The sequence below is a fragment of the Sapajus apella genome, unplaced genomic scaffold (assembly GCF_009761245.1).
Source record: "Sapajus apella isolate SASKATOON/1434 unplaced genomic scaffold, GSC_monkey_1.0 scaffold44, whole genome shotgun sequence".
Lineage (NCBI taxonomy): Eukaryota > Metazoa > Chordata > Mammalia > Primates > Cebidae > Sapajus > Sapajus apella.
The window spans coordinates 2,597,597-2,615,722 of record NW_022436984.1 but is presented as its reverse complement, the minus strand read 5'-3'; the positions used below and the strand labels follow the sequence as shown (position 1 = coordinate 2,615,722).

The 18,126-nt window shown below is 38.4% G+C and overlaps 1 protein-coding gene across 1 annotated transcript in view; it reads right to left on the bottom strand.

Annotated features, from left to right (window-relative positions):
• Positions 1-18,126, bottom strand: part of WDR43 (WD repeat domain 43) — a 59,840-nt gene that overhangs the window by 5,781 nt on the left and 35,933 nt on the right. Inside the window, exons 11-16 of the mRNA XM_032239185.1 lie at positions 17,821-17,952; positions 10,234-10,320; positions 8,901-8,932; positions 7,880-7,943; positions 5,130-5,243; positions 4,333-4,402 (exon numbers count right to left, since the gene is read on the bottom strand). Of these exons, the coding sequence (XP_032095076.1) occupies positions 4,333-4,402; positions 5,130-5,243; positions 7,880-7,943; positions 8,901-8,932; positions 10,234-10,320; positions 17,821-17,952 (499 nt within the window). The remainder of the gene's footprint in view (positions 1-4,332; positions 4,403-5,129; positions 5,244-7,879; positions 7,944-8,900; positions 8,933-10,233; positions 10,321-17,820; positions 17,953-18,126) is intronic.

Below are 18,126 nucleotides of genomic sequence, written 5' to 3'. Positions count from 1 at the left end.
CACACCATCAATTAGCACACCAAGAGTCCACAGAGCTACCGGTTTTCCAGGGTTAACTATGCCAATCTATTCGTCCAGCTGTCTATTACTGCATATTAACTTTGTAACTCTACACTTCTATAACCAATTTGCTACTCAAGATTTGAGGACGGTCTAAAATGTTCTCTTTTTGGCATTTTCAGGTTTTGTTATCAAGATTACACTTGGCTCCTAAAATGGCTAAATTGTTAGCACATGACAAAAAGGACAGTCCAGTATTGTGGGTCATGCTTCTATTCCCAGCACTTTGGGAAACTGACATCAGAAGATTGTTTTTGAGGCCACATGTACTAGACCAGCTTGGGAAGCAAAGAGACCTCATCTCTACTTAAAAAAAAAAAAAAAAAAGCCAGGCATGGTGGCTCAAGCCTGTAGTTCCAGCTACTCTAGAGGCTGAAGCAGGAGGACCGCTTGAGTGTAGGAGTTTGAGGCCGCAGTGAGCTATGATCGAGCTTGAGCCACTACACTCCAGCATGAGCAACAGAAAGAGATCCTGTCCAAAAATAAAAAAAATAAAAATAAAAACAACAACAACAACAAAAAAAAAAAACAACGAACCTGTTCTTTGAAGGCTCGATAAAATAACCTTCAAATTTTCTGGGCATGATACCTTATGAGACGTTTTACAAAGTCAGTTTTAGAGCTACCAGCTTTTTCAAATTTTTTATTTCTTAAGTCAATTTTGGTCATAAATGTTTCCTTAAAAATTAGCTATTCCATCTAGATTTTTACATATATTTGCATTAATTGTTGATATATTGTTCTTCTATTTAAATCTTTTCCATACCTAGCTGGGCATGGTGGCTCTCACCTGTAATCCAAGCACTTTAGGATCATGTGAGCCCAGAAGTTTGAGACCATCCAGGGCAACATGGTGAAACTCTTTCTTTACAAAAAGTACCAAAGTTAGCCAGGCACTGGGGTGCACGACTACAGTCCCAGCTACCCAAGAGGCTAAGGTGGGCAGATTGCATTGAGCCCAAAAGGTGGAGGCTGTAGTGAGTTGGGATCACGCCACTGCACTACAACCTGGGCAACAGACTGAGACCCTGTCTTTAAAATAAAATCTCTTCCGAAGATACCCAATTAGGAGCAGCTCAGGGTTGCAGCTCCCAAGGAAAGCGCGGAGGCCGCTGCAGATGATCCCCAGGCAAGCAGGGCCTGCAGTGGACCTCAGCAGTCCTACAACAGAGGGGCCTGAATGTTAGAAGGAAAACTAAGAAACAGAAAGAAAAACTTCATCATCAATAAACTGGACGTCCACTCAGAGACCCAATCTGAAAGCCAACAACTACAAAGACGACAGGTGAATAAATCCACAAAGATGGGAAGAAACCAGCACAAAAAGAATGAAAACACCCAAAACCGGAAGGCTTCCCTCCTACAAGGGATCACAACTCCTCACCAGCAAGGGAACAAGGCTGGATGGAGAATGAGTGTGATGAATCGACAGAAACAGCCTTCAGAAAGTGGGTAATAAGAAACCGCTGAGCTAAAAGAACATGTTCTAACCCAATGCAAAGAAACTAAGAACCTTGAAAAAAGACTTGACGTAATGCTAACGAGAATAAACAACGTAGAGAGGAATATAAGTGAACTGATGGAGCTGAAAAACACAACATCAGAACTTTGCGAAGCATACACAAGTTTCAACAGCTGAATTGACCAAGCAGAAGAAAGGATATCAGAGGTCGAAGATCAATTCAATGAAATAAAACGAGAAGGAATGATTAGAGAAAAAAGGGTAAATAGGAATGAACAAAGTCTCCAAGAAATATGGGACTATGTGAAAAGACCTAATCTACGTTTCATAGGTATACCTGAATGTGATGGAGAGAATGAATCCAAGGTGGAAAATACTCTTCAGGATATTATCCAGGAAAACTTCCCCAACCTAGCAAGGCAGGCCAATATTCAAGTCCAGGAAATACAGAGAATACCACAAAGATATTCCTCAAAAAGAGAAACCCCAAGGCACATACTCGTAAGATTCACCAGGGTTGAAATGAAGGAGAAAATGCTAAGGGCAGCCAAAGAGAAAGGTCAGGTTACCCACAAAGGGAGGCCCATCAGACTCACAGCAGATCTCTCAGCAAAAACCCTACAAGCCAGAAGAGAGTGGGGGGCCAATATTCAACATCCTTAAAGAAAAGAACTTTCAACCCAGAATTTCATATCCAGCCAAACTAAGCTTCATAAGTGAAGGAAAAATAAAACGCTTTGCGAATGAGCAAGTACTCAGAGATTTCATCACCATTAGGCCCGCTTTATAAGAGCTCCTGAAAGAGGCACTACACACAGAAAGGAACAACCAGTACCAGCCACTCCAAAAACTTACCAAATGGTAAAGAGCATCAACACAATGAAGAAACTGCATCAACTAACAGGCAAAACAGACAGCTAGCATCAAAATGGCAGGATCAAATTCACACATAACAATATTAACCCTAAATGTAAATGGGCTAAATGCCCCAATCAAAAAACACAGACTGGCAAATTGGAGAAAAAGTCAAAACCCATCAGTGTGCTGTATCCAGGAAACCCATCTCACAAGCAAGGATACACAAAGGCTCAAAATAAAGCGATGGAGGAAGATTTACCAAGCAAATGGAGAGCAAACAAAAGCAGGAGTTGCAATTCTCATCTCTGATAAGTTAGGCTTTAAAGCAACAAAGATCAAAAGAGACAAAGAGGGACATTACATAATGGTAAAAGGATCAATGCAACAAGAAGAGCTAACAATCCTAAATATATACGCACCCAATACAGGAACACCCAGATACATAAGGCAAGTTCTTAATGACTTACAAAGAGACTTAGACTCCCACACAATTATAGTGGGAGACTTTAACACCCCATTGTCAATATTAGACAGATCAACCACACAGAAAATTAACAAGGATATCCAGGACCTGAACTCAGACCTGGAACAAGCAAACCTAATAGACATTTACAGAACTCTCCACCCCAAATCCACAGAATATACACTCTTCTCAGTACCACATCACATCTACTGTAAAACTGATCACATAATTGGAAGGACCTAATCAAACTCCACAGCTTCTGCACAGCAAAAGAAACAATCATTAGAGTGAATCGGCAACCAACAGATTGGGAAAAAATTTTTGCAGTTTACCCATCTGACAAAGGGCTGATATCCAAAATTTACAAAGAACTAAAACAGATTTACAAGAAAAAAACTAACAAGCCCATTCAAAAGTGGGCAAAGGATATGAACAGACACTTTACAAAAGAAGACATATGTGAGGCCAACAAACATATGAAAAAATGCTCATCATCACTGGTCATCAGAGAAATGCAAATCAAAACTACATTGAGATACCATCTCACGCCAGTTAGAATGGCGATCATTAAAAAATCTGGAGACAGCAGATGCTGGAGAGGATGTGGAGAAATAGGAACACTTTTACACTGTTGGTGGGAGTGTAAATTAGTTCCACCATTGTGGAAGACAGTGTGGCGATTCCTCAAGGACCTAGAAATAGAAATTCCATTTGACCCAGCAATCCCATTACTGGGTATATATCCAAAGGATTATAAATTGTTCTGTTATAAAGACACATGCACACGTATGTTCACTAAGGCACTGTTTACAATAGCAAAGACCAGGAACCAACCCAAATGTCCATCGATGATAGACTGGACAGGGAAAATGTGGCACATATACACCATGGAATACTATGCAGCCATAAAAAACGATGAGTTCGTGTCCTTTGCAGGGACATGGATGAACCTGGAAACCATCATTCTCAGCAAACTGACACAAGAACAGAAGATCAAACACCGCATGTTCTCACTCATAGGTGGGTGTTGAACAATGAGAACACAAGGACACAGGGAGGGGAGCATCACACACTGGGGTCTGTCGAGGGGAAATAGGGGAGGGACAGCGGGGGGTGGGGAGTTGGGGAGAGAGAGCATGGGGAGAAATGCCAGATATAGGTGATGGGGGAGAAGGCAGCAAATCACACTGCCATGTGTGTACCTATGCAATAATCTTGCATGTTCTTCACATGTACCCCAAAACCTAAAATACAATAAAAAAATAAAAAACTTCTTCCATACCTAATACCCTTTTTTGTCATTGTATTATACTCGTGCCTTTTCTTATCTGATCAATCACAGATTTCTGTCATGGACTTGCCTATTTTAATTACAGGAGGCTTGCCAAAGCAATATCTTACACTGACGTTTCACAAAGATAACAGAAACTCAGTCACTGAAAACTAAATGTTGTAATTCTAAAGTGCATCCCACGCCCCCAATGTTTACCTTCTTCATACACCAACTTTGCCTTCTGTCCAGGGGAAGTTGTTTCCTTTGTCTTCTCTGATGCTGTTACCTGGAAGATAAAGTACTGTTCTGAAGTAGAGTGTAAGCATATCCCAAGTATCAAGACCACCAGCATACCCAGCCTTCCCCACTGCAGCCAACTCATCCTCCACCACCATAACGGAGGACCTTCATACAATAGAGTACAAAAATCCTTCAAATACAAGACGGAAAGAATTACTATGCAAAGCTGAAAAGCTCAGAGGTGATCAGAATATCTTTCTGTGCCAAAATTTTAACTGCAAAAATATCCTATAACTATATTAACAATTGAAAGACATGGTGAGAAAAAAATTAGAGTAAAAGTTGAAACAGGCACAACTAAGCTTTATTACTGTCAAATTGATAGGCTTTCCAAGTGAAAGACTAGGTCCTGATTTACCAATTTCTCACTGAAATAGGAAGCTCTAAGCCAGGCGTGGTGGGTCATGCCTGTAATTCCAGCACTTAGGAAGGTCAAGGTGGGGGAATCCCTTGAACCTAGGAGTTCAAAACCAGCCTGGGCAATGCCATCTCTATGAAAAATTTAAAAATTCGCCAGGCATGGTGGTGCATTCCTGTAGTCCCAGCTACCTGGAAGACTAGAATCGCTTGAGCGAGGCTGCAGTGAGCTATGATCACACTACTGCAGTGTAGCCTGAGCCACAGAGCGAGACCCTTCTCAAAATGATCCTTATTCCTCTCTCCATTCCTACCACATCCAAAAGATTTAGCCCAGAACAATACAATTTACTCACTTGTGTAATTAGAAGAATGAGCTTTCCATGAAGGTGTGAAAGTTTCTGAAAAGTTTTGACTCTGCTTTCCATTAACTGGTAGAGTGTCCCCAGCTGGGGTACCAGGTCAGGCAACTAAAAAAAAAAAAAAAATGATCATACGGCACTATTAACATATTAGAGATGACAAACACGCAAATCATGCTCAGCTATGCCTCAGTATTTAGCCACTGCACCACACGCATCTGCTTACAAGTACTTCCAGTGACAGTGGCTACTTGCAACACAGCCTAACAACATCACGAATTTTCACAGAAGGCCCTCAACTTCTAAGAGAAAAAAATAATAATAGTCTTACTAAAAAAACAACAATGATAAAAGGGCAAGAGAGCGAAACTGCAAGGCCAGACAAACTGCAGGGTGGGACTTCTCTGTATTGATCATATTATTTCAGATAAGGCCAATATCCAATATAAAGTAGACAGGAAATTAAAAATGCCTCTACCACAGATCTCCAGGCTCAAGGGCTTTCCTCTGAATCTTATCCTCTGATGCTAGCACGTTATCTACCCTAACTGGAAGGCCCCAAAGAGGTAGGGAAACCTTTTCCCAGCTACCAGAGACTAGTAGAACAGAGTGCAAAATTGACCTTTTGCATTTTAAATATACTTCCTGATAATGAATCCTCTGAAGCATGCTTAAAAAGTCAAAGTAGGACATTCTCTTTTTTGCTCTCATGTTGCTCTCATTGGAGTCTTTTGCATCGAGAACACAGCTGTTATATTTGGAACACAGCACAAACGATAAAGCTCTGGCTCCTCCAGGTTCACTGAGGAATAAAACAATGGTAATTTGCCTTTCTCATAAAACCTTAATGCCCCCTTGCTCTCTCTGCTTTCACAGAGATGATCATTTTTAGCATTATGAAAGGACACCATCATGGCCATAATTTTTCTATCCTAGATCAACTATAAAAAGCCAACTGGAAAAATGTAAATCCCTCTTTTAAAGGAAGCCACTTTTAAGTCCTAAACAGGGCCCATGTGTCCCACAGCCTCTGGTTGATTTTCGTCTGGTCTCTGGACTCTAAGAACAATGCTGGCTTCCCCACTTCACTCCCGCTCCTGAAACATTCTTTTACCTGTCCCTGTAGCACTACAGAAAAAGGGTCCCAACTCTTTACCTCTGATTAGCCTTTACCTGCACTCCTATTTCTGATACTTTAGTAAATAAGTGTTTCATTCAAATGTCAACTTTAAACAGCAGACACAAAAATCAGTAAAACAAGGTTTAAGGTGGCTGCATTCCAATTTATCCCCTCCCTTTTATGTGTCCCTGTTCAGACTATGAGCTCCAAGAAGATGGGGACCAGAGTGTTTTGTACATTGCTGAATCCCTGTGCCTAGCATAGCCCTTGGCTTAGAGAAAGCACTTAAAAGTATCTGCAAAGGAAGGAAGAAATGAAGGAAAAGAGTGAGGAAAAACATGGTTTCCTCGATAACTTATAGGCTGTGGGGCCCTTCCTATACCAATTCTTTGGTTGTTCTGCCATGACCTTGAATATTACACTACAACTACTCAGATAGTTATACCTCAGAGGTGATTCCAGAAAAGATTTCACTACAAGGCCTCCTGGGTCTCTCTCCTCACTTCTAAGTAAGTAACTCAGGCCACATTAGTGTTGCCTCATTTGCCAGCCAGACTCCTAAGCCCCTATGTCTGCTGGGATCATTCCAAGCAATTGCAATGTCCCTCAGCCACCAATCTCACCAGTGCTCCCAGTTCACCTCCCAAGACTCCTGGAGGCTGGGAGACCCAGGATCCATCCTTACTGTTGTTTGTCTTGACCCCATTCCAGCATCTTGGCAAGTTCTCCCCAGACACACAAAGAATAAACTGCTGACCTCAAAGCAGATTAATCAAGTTCCCCTAATTCAAGCCAGAGACTAAAGGCAAAGGAGCCAGAGACAGAGTACAAGGGGCCGTGACAAGGAAAGAGCTGGGTGAGACTGTGTTCAGAAGAGCTACAGTTTAAAGGACAATTAAGGATGTTTTTCAACCATCCACTAAAAACTGAAAACTTAATGTAAAGCACTAAAGGAAAAAAAAATTGAATACTTTTTTTCCAGCTTAAAATATAACTGATGTGATGATGTGGCAAAGAACTCAACTCATATTATGAATAATTTTTTTTCCCTGGTGTTGCTTTCCCTCTTCCATTTGCATAGGGAATCAACAGCTGACAGCAGCATCAGCAAACTGTCAGTTAGTAAATATTTATTTATGTTACTGTTACCATTAATTACATTTGATCCACCTCGGGCAAGGCAGGACAGCCATGTTAAGCATATATAAAAACAATTAAAACCTGCCAAGTGTTTTAAAAGGGAGAGTAAGAATATATAAAAGACAATTTTGCTAAGCACGTTTTTTTATAGAAAGAGAGGAAAAAACCCATCTAAATACTAGTATGTCATTATATAACTTTTTTCCTTTCTGTATTTGTAAATATCTCTATACAATGTATGTTACATTTTAAATGGGGTGGGGGGGGGGGAGGAGACCAGGGAACAGAGATCAATTTATAAAAGGCCCCAACAGCAACATGATGAAAGGGCTCATGTCATTGCACCTGGGGTAGAACAAAATCTCTAAAGGAAGAACAGCTGAAGGATAGATGGGGAAAAGATGGTTTTATTCAGCCAAAGTTTACAATCCTTATCAAAGCCAAACTATTCATACTGAGCTAACTGTAGCTGAAAAAGACTCACCGTGGACAGGTATGATGCATGAACTGTTAACACACATTTTAGCCACTGAATCATTAGCACAGCACTGAAAAAAAAGAAATCCAGGTAAACTAATGTTCACAAATTCAAAAGTAGATACAACAGTGCTATTAGGAAAACACAGACATACAAGTGAAGATCTACAAATGTTGTTCTGTGAAGATGACTGTAATAAGTCACTGTGTATATCACAGTCCGTTTTTTCTTTCAGATTATCTGAGATCCGTGTCGTGGATCTTGGTCAGGGATTGGGGGCCACATCAGAGAACAGGACAAAACCCCTTCCTCTAAAACACTTCAAGAATAAAATCCAGGCTTGGGCAGTAGTCTTCATCCAAATTGAGTTCGAATGGTTTTGCATTTTATGTTAATGATAAACATAAAACTCTATTCTGTCAAGAATAGCAAAGTCCTCTATTAACATTAAAAGGCAAATACAGACCAAAAATGTGCAAAAAACAGTCATAATGAGTTCTTTAGTTTTCCTCTTTTGTGAGCTCAGAAGGCTAATGGAGCCTATGAGAAAAAAAATTTTTTTAAAGAAAAACTACATATTTAACTATCTAGATACTAATAATAATATACTATAAGCTTAGGATCTTTAAGATGTCATCTTATTTAAATGTTTGATCAAATTAGCAAGAAAAAAGACACAGAATTTAGTCTTTCAGCTAAAATATATTTTTACAGAGTCTTAGGCAAATATCAGAGGTTCAGCAGGTATTATAAGCGGCGACTTTACAATATCAACACTAAGTTATTAAATAAAATAAGACCAATCATTTTAATGACCTGCTAATAAAGCTAAAATATCTATTTAGGAGTTTTCCAAAAGAAAACTATTAAATACTAAGAATAAGAATAATTCAACTTAAAAAATAAGGGAGGTGAGGGGGCTAATACTCGACACTTAAAGAGTTTTATTAGTTGGAAGTCAGAACGACCTCATATTTAATTTCATGCTGTCAGACAACATTATTTATAAGTCACCTAAACATCTTACCTATTAGGATGTCCTTGTAGCCTCTTTGTAAGCTAAGGGAGAGAAAAACACTATTAACAACAGCACTTCAGAGGCAGTCAATGTCTGCCAATTCCTACGATACAATGACAATACGGAGAAATTATTATTCTAATAAATAGTCTGTTTTAAACCAACATAATATAGTCTATGAATAGATTCCCATAATCAGAGTAATTACCTAATAAAATCTAGAATAGGACTTGTATCAACGAATGTCCAGAACAGGCAAATCCATAGACAAAAAACAGCTTAGTGACTGCCAGGAACTGGGGAGAAGGGAGAATGAGAGTGACTACTAAGAGATACAGGATTTCTTTTTGGGATGACAATTGTACAACTTGTGAACATACTAAAAAGCACTAAAATTATACTTGAAGAGTTAAATTTTATGCTATGTAAATTATATCTTTTTTTTTAATACAAAGAAAAGAAATCAAGGCTAGGCAAAATTTTAAAGTAGGTAGTACTATAAAAACATATGACCAGCTTTTCCTATACATGACACTGTTTGTTAAGTACAGAGGTTTCCCCCACCAATAACGGTACACTAGCCCACACTGCTAATACTAAAACTATTCTTGCAAAATACTTCATCACCATGTTAGACAAATGTGATCCAAGTATAATTTCTAATTACAAAAGAATACACTTTATTTTTAGGCCTTATTTTTTACAATTTATACCCACTCTTGTAGGCCAAGTTTCTGTGAAATTATGCATACTTTAAAAAAAAAAAAAAAAAAATGGGCTTTTCTATGTTGCCCAGGCTAGAGTGCAGTGGCTATTTAGAGGTGTAATCACAGCACAATACAGTCTTGAATTCCTGGGCTCAAGCAGTCCTCCCACTACCAATTCCATATTGCCAGTCAGAGTTTAACAACCCATCTGCGATTAAAAAAACAACACATAAAAAGTGGTTTCAATGTTAGGTTAAGGTACCTCACAGGACATAATGGGAAAAACAACAATGAGAATTTGGGAGGTTTATATTGGGGTGTTTACAATAATCATTTCCATGTAGATGGCATCCTGTACATACAGCATTCTGTTGTTCACTTTTAAGTTCCAAATGCCTCCGGGTAAACAGATACACCATAGCCATTAGTGGAATAAAGGTAAAAATGCCAATGACATTTCCATTCATTGACCAGGAATTGATCAATTTCACTTTTTTCTGTCCAAAGTACTTTCCTCCATCCATTATTCACTCTAAACGCCACGTGTCCTCACGTATCACAAATCCATTTCTCTTAACTACTAAACTTTCCATTTAACTCATGGATTAGGACACTAAAATGAAACGGTCAGTTACCTCTTGCAACAATGGAATAATAGTATGCAGGGGCATCCTTAATACAGTCTTCTTTATAAGGTTTAAATTCCTAGTTTGAAGTACTTTCTGTGAGAAAATAAAAAAATTATTAAGATGAGCATACTCACAAGCCAAAGACACTACAGGAAAAAAAAAAGTCTGTAAAAATGAATTCTTTAAATCATTTAAGATGGAGGCAATAAACTACAAACTAAATCTAGCAAAAGTAAAGGTTGGCGGGACTGAATGGAGTATGTTATATTACGTCTTGTGGAAACTGGACAAGCAGTCTTTGGGCATCATTAAATTTACTTCATTACTGAAGTGATTTTACTTCTTTGTATTTTATTAAAACATCTCTAGACATTTGAATACAGACATAAGCCACTTTAGAGATGTTCCAAACCTCTATTTTATGAAGTCCGAGCCGTATCCGACCCAGAGTGAGCAAACATAGTTAAGATTACTTAAAAAGAAAGAAATCCTTTTAAATTAGGTGTCAACTTTTGGGTAAAATGTTATGCCAATCAAAGGATGACATGATGAGAGCTTGAATCAAAACCCATTAAGGGTACATCTATGGTAGAGGTTCAGTCTCCACACTGCGTTACAGCAAAGGACACAGAGCAGATCAGTTCTGGTCCTGCCCCTTAGAAGCACATCTGGGGCAGTTCGTTCAACTTCTTCGGGCCCCACATGCTTTACAGAAGTAGAAGGTGAAAATTAGGGTCCTTTCAAAAGGGTTTAGTCCCAGAGAGGCTTTCTAATGGTGTATGTATTTTTTGATGATGGTTGTTGCTATAACTATCATGCTCAGAATAGAAACAGCAGTGGCACCAAAAGGGAAAAATAGGGAAAGTCAATTTCCAACCTACTAACTTATTTATTTGAAACAGGGGCCTCACTGTACTGCCCCGGCTGGAGTGCAGTGACATGATGACAGCTCACTGCAGCTTCGACTTCCTGGGCTCAGGTGATCCTCTTGCCTGGGCATCCTGAGTAGCTGGGACTACTCTGAATAGCTGAGCACACCACTATGCCTGGCTAATTTTTTAAATATTTATGTTGTAGAGATGGGGTTTCACTGTGTTGCCCAGGCTGATCTCAAACTCCTGGGCTCAAGCAAAGGTTCCTCCTCAGCCTCCCAAAATATAAGGATTACAGGCATGAGCCACCATGCCTGGTTTCCAACCTATTTTAACAGTTCCTAAAATATTTTTTCAGAATTCCCTATGGATTGAATTTGCTTGTGAAGCTACCTTTACAATAAGCTCTTCTAAATCCATCAAGTTCTATTTAAAAACTATTACTGACATAATTATATATATTTTGTTTCTTATGCAAAAGAAATAAAACATTTTATATATCATTACTGAAGAACTGAGGGATAGACAATACTGACTTAATAATCTTAACCTAAACTTTCATTTTCAAAGAGCCAGAATACAGGATTCAAAACAAACTATGCTGCTATTAACTTCAACAATAATCCAAGAGGTGCTTGGTGATACTAAATACTACTCAATTCATCTCTTCATTATAATAACAGCACAAAGTTCCAATGATCTAGAGGCCATAGGAAACACTCTGCATGAACTAGTCTACAAATTATCTTTTGTTATACAACATGCTTTTGTACTTACAGTCTCCGATTTTCACAAGATGTTCACCCAAACCACCAGGCTTCACTGTCTTAAATGGCCAAATAGAGTGGCAACGCATCAGGTCAATGAATACAACCCTGAACAACCCTGAACTTGTTCTTCATTACATACACCAAAAACTTATTTAAGAAACTAAAGGACTGAAACATAAACAAGACTAAAGGATAGGAAGCAGGTTTGTGAAATCCACTAGTGCTCTAAATAGATAGTGATCATATAATTTGTTGTTCTGTGAATGGAAGGAGTCACTATTAATAACACCAAGATGAGAGGTATAAACCAGAACTGTTGCAGACAAAGAAGTATGGCCTAGCTATTCAGAAGTTATTCCAAACCGTAGGGCAGAAGAATTTTTAACAAGCTATTGGATACTTCCATGCCCACCAAAGACAAAGGCTCTAGAGCAATAATTTTCTCATTTAAAATAAGCAAATAAAAATACATTATTCCAAACTAAGTTAAATGATAATAAACAGAGGAGTCAGGCTCATTAAATTCTCTAAGGATGTACGTAAAGAAACAACCCTATAAGCCATAGTTATAACTACAAAGAAGGTGGTGTTGAAGACGAGATTTTTCTTTTACAATTTTGCTGCAGTACAAATGAAGCATAATAAACAGCACATATTTAAAGTGCACTGCTTGATCAGTGTGACAAACTCTTTACCCATTAAACAAACACTATGATCAAAATAAACACCGTATCACCCTCAGGTCTCCTTGGGTCCCTTTATAATGTATCCCTCCTTCCACTCCCATTCCCAGGCAGCTACCAAACTATATACTGGACTGCTTTTCTAAAATTTTTATATAATTAGGAATTTATATTACTTTTTGCCTGGCTTCTTTCTCACAACCTTAGTTTGAGATTCATGCATACCACTGGTCTATTAGCAATACATTCTTCATATTGCTAGATAAACAATTTGTTTCTCCATTTGCATGTTAAGGGACATTGTTCTTTCCAGTTTAGGGCCAATACAAAGAACATTCATGAACAAGCCTTTGTATGAACATATGTGTGGTATTCTCTTGGCAGATATCTAGCAGCAGAATGGCTGCATCATATGGTAGATTTATCCTCAATTTTCAATAAACTAATTGTTTTCCAAAGTAGTTATACCTTTTACATTCCTACCAGCAACATAGAATTTCAGCTGCTCTACATCCTCACCAAAAGATGGTATCATTGTCTTTTTCCTTTTATCAACCTACAAGGGGTATGTAAGCTTCATCTCACTGTGGTTCTAATTTGCCTTTCTGTGATAATTCATAATGCGTAATACCTTTACAGGTGCTTACCAGCCATTTGAATTATCCCCTGAAGTGTGTTCAAACCTTTACCAATTGCTTCTGAGTCCAGATACAAATCCTTAGTCTATCATGAGTTGCTAATATTTTGTTCCCAGCTCGCAGCTGGTTTTTTTATATTCCTAACACTGTTTTTCCAAGAACATTCTAATAATTTTGATGAGGTTCAAATAACCAATTTTTTTCTTTAACATTTCATGCATTTTGTGATATATCTAAGAAATCTTTCCCCACTCTTGTTTTATTCACAAAGATTTTCTCCTCTTTTTTCCTAGAAGTCTTGTAGTCTTAGGTTTTACAGTCAAGTCCACAAAATCAATGTGTTACATTGATTTTTGTGGAAGGTGAGATAAAACTGAGATCCATTTTTTTCCAATTATATGTGGTTTATTTCTGGACTCTGTTTTGTCCCCTAAATCTATATTTATTTTTTCACCAATGACAAACTATCTTGACTACTATAGCTTTATTTTGAAATCAACTGGGTGATTCCTCCAACTTGCTCTTTATTTTACAATTTCAATGGTTATTTCATGTCATTTGCATTTCCACATAAATTTTAGGATCAGTTTGTCAATTTCTATGAAGGTGGCTGACAGAGACTGCTGGAATTTTAATTGAGAATGTATTAAATATGTAGATTAATTTGGGGAGAACTCCCAACTCTTAAAATACTGAATATTCTAACCCATGAACAGGGCCTAGATCTTTATTTATTTAAGTGTTTGTTAACTTCTCTGTTATAATTTGCAGTGTAGAGAGTTACCTGTTTTGGATATAGTTATTTTTGGTACTTCTAGGTATTTTTTGGTACTAATGTAAATGGAACTTTTTAAAAATATTTAACTTATACTTTTCTAAATATTTAAAAATATTTAATTTAATATTTTTTTAAATATTTAAAAATATCTCCTATGGGTGCCACCAATTACACAAATAACTACACTTCTCTTTTGGCATAAGCTTCAGGCTAATTGACTGAGGTACAATTTCACCTTCCAAATGCCATTCATTTTAATATCAGGATTTCTATGACAGACAGTATTAACCTCTTAGAAGCTCCTCTGTCGTATCCCTGTCATTGTTCCCCTTCTTTTTCTGTTCCTATTTTTAATATCCTGCTAACTATGTATCCTCATAAGGCAGCTTTGGGGAAGGGGGAAAACTTTTTTAAAAGGAAAATGTTACTTCCTCTTTCTTTTTAGAGTACGGAATGTGTAAATGCATAATCTCCTGGGTAATATACTATGGGAACATCCACTCTTTTCTTTTTTAAAAAAGGGTTCACTAGGCTGGGAGCAGTGGGACTCACACCTGTAATCCCAGCACTCTGGGAGGCTGAGGCAGACAGATCACCTGAGATCAGGAGTTTGAGACCATCCTGGCAAACACGCTGGCAAACATCTCCACTAAAAATACAAAATTAGCTGGGCATGGTGGTGCGTGCCTGTAATACCAGCTACTCAGGAGGCAAACATCCTGGCAAACATCTCTACTAAAAATACAAAATTAGCTGGGCATGGTGGTGCGTGCCTGTAATACCAGCTACTCAGGAGGCTGAGGCAGGAGAATGGCTTGAACCCGGGGTGTGGAGGTTGCAGTGAGCCGAGAGTGTGCTATTGCACTCCAGCCTGGCCAACAGAGCGAGACTCTGTCTCAAAAAAAAAAAATTAGTCAGGTGTGGTGGTGCACACCCGTAATCTCAGCTATTCAGGAGGCTGAGGCAAGAGAATTGCTTGAACCTGGGAGGCAGAGGTTGCAGTGAGCTGAGATGGTGCCACTGCGCTCCAGCCTGGGCAACAAGAGCAAAACTCCATCTCAAATACATATATACTTACTTACTTACTTACATACATACATACATACATACATACATACATAGAATAAAACTTTTTAAAGGGTTGTTTTATGCCAGCACTTTGTGAGGTTGAAGCAGAAGGATTACTTGAGAACAAGACTTTGAAACCAACCTGAGCAACACAGCAGACCCTGTCTCTACCAAAAAATTTTTAAAGGTTAGCTGGCTGTGGTGATGCATGCCTGCAGTCCCAGCTACTCAGGAGGCTGAGGTGGGAGGATCACTTGAGCCCAGGAGTTCATGTAGTGAGCTACAATTGCACCGCTGCCCTTCTAGCCTGGGTGATAGAGTGAGACCCTGTCTCATTTAAAAAAAAAAAGCGGGGTGAGGGGGGCACGTGTGTATATGCTCTTTACTAACTTTTCAAGCACACAATTTTTCATCATTCAACCACTTCTCTATTATTTCTACTTAAGTAACCTATACAATTTAAAACTGTTTTCATAAACAGCATTTTATTTTTCCTTTCAACAACCTCTGACACCTAATGAAAATTACACATTAACACCTTTGAAATGTTCTTGACAAAAGGTTTTAAACAGAATCTCTTCTAGCTTATAGATCTAACCAGATCTAAAGCCAGATCTTCAAGCTTCTAGACCTTATCTATATAGAGATCAAGATGGACAAAGCAATGTGTTTAATGATACCACAATGATGCAGTATACAAAATCCTGAACATGGAACTCTCTACTGGGCAAATAACCTAACTTCTCCAAAAAACTAAACTGCAAAAGGCAGAAAGAGCATACCAACTAAACACAGTGTAGACTCTGTTGGAATCTTGTTTTAAAGAAAGCAAAAATAAAAACAAAAGTATGAGACAATCAGAGAAATACAAACACTAATGACAGCTGACAAACTTTTTAAAATTACTTTTTTTAGGTGCAACAATGGATTATGGTTATTTTTTAAAAGGATGTTTCAAGTTGAATAGGGGCATATTTGTGGATAAAATGATAGGTGTTCATTTGAGATCTGCTTCACCATAACTTGGGGAGAGAAGTGTGACTATCAACAAATCAACAGTTGACTGGCTAGTATTGATAATTTTTAAAACTAGGTAATGAGTTCTTGATGGTCCACTGTAGTATTCTAAATGTTTTGAAATGTGTCTTAATAAGAAAAGAGGCCGGGCATGGTGACTCACACCTGTAATCCCAGCACTTTGGGAGGCTGAGGCAGGCAGATCATGAGGTCAAGAGATCAAGACCATCCTGGTCAACATGGTGAAACCCCGTCTCCACTAAAAATACAAAAATTAGCTGGGCATGGTGGCACGTGCCTGTAATCCCAGCTACTCAGGAGGCTGGGGCAGGAGAATAACTTGAACCCAGGAGACAAAGCTTGCAGTGAGCCGAGATCAGGCCGTTGTACTCCAGCCTGGCAACAGAACGAGACTCCACCACAAATAAAAACAAATAAAAATAAAAGAAAGAAAAAGTAGAAAAAATTGGTACCTGATTCGTTTGTACCTAGTAGGCAATGAGCACAGTTAAGTTATATTACATTTCAAAAACACTGTCAATTGTTTCCTACAGCTTCTTTTTCACCAAATCTTCACCCAAGCTTCTATGCCATGGTAAACTAAAATCCACCCCCAAAATACATACATTCACAAACTATTTTACAAGTAATTTTAGGGCCAGGCATGGTGGCTCACGCCTGTCATCCCAACACTTTGGGAGGCCAAGGCAGGCAGGGTCAGGAGATTGAGACCATCCTAGCTAACACAGTGAAACCTGGTCTCTACCCAAAAGAAAAAAAAATTAGCTGGGCATGGAGGCACGCGCCTGTAGTCCCAACTACTCGGGAGGCTAAGGTAGGAGAATCACTTGAACTAGGGAGGATACAGTGAGCCAAGACTGCACCACTGCACTCCAGCCTGGGAGACAGAACAAGACTTCATCTCAAAAAAAAAAAAAAGTAGTTTTGGGATAATTGTATAAAAAAAAAAAAAAAAAAGGATCAAATAAAATCAGAGACAGTATTCACGGGTTATGGATTAAAGTCACATTGACACTCAATGAAATCATAACTGCTATAAGTCATTAAGAATAAATGCATTAGCAAATGTGAACTGCTTTAATCTGATCAGGCAGTGCTTGAATCCAACTATTTTTCACTTAAATTTTCTAGACAGAATGCTGTCAAACTGTAGAATTTAAGAGAATCAAACTGAATGATTTCATACAAGCAGTCACCAACTTACACAGAAATCATAAATGCCTCCCTTTATACAAAGTTTCTAGTACTTTTACCTCCACATATTTTACAACATCACCCCCAACCCTCTTAATTTTGCCCCAAGCCTCCTACCCATTGCCAAGGTTCCACCTCACTCCCCCTCTCACGGCCAGGGGGAAGTAAGTTTCTGGAATCCAGAGTAAAAACTCAGGAACGCATTTTCCTACAGAAAAAAATATAAATTGTGATCTAGAAGGCTGAGTATTATCGTTCAGCTACACTATATTTATAAAGGCTTTTGTGAACTAAAGCCTAAGAACCTAATAATTCAGAACAATATTTCTATGAGAAAATGCATTCCAGGTTCAAAATAATTCAATGCAATCCCTTTGTAGGTTGGTGACTGCCTGTATAATGCCACCAAGTGATACACGTTTTACTAAACTCACATTAAATTCCAAATGGCTCTGTAGTATGACGGCTCTACAACTGTGAACGTGCTATGTCAATCATTTTCTAAGAAATATTAACCATATTAATTTAGTTAAAAATTGCTCTAATACTTACATTTAGCATTTCAAAATCGTTACTTTCTAAACCCTGGGTAAGAAGAACTGGAAAGCTATTCGTCTGGAGGTCATCCTTTCCTTTTTTGTGTGTGTCTATATCCATTGCTCCCAGGCGTTCTTCAATGCTAACCTACGTAACAGAAAGAATTTGTTAATGTGTTGCCAGACAAGACTTAAAGCAGTTTGGAGACAAAAAAAACAAAACAGGATTTACACCTCAACCCTGGAAAATACTAATACACTCATTCTCATTCCAAGAGAACCTCATTACCATAACGCCAACGTTGGAGACAGGTGAGATATC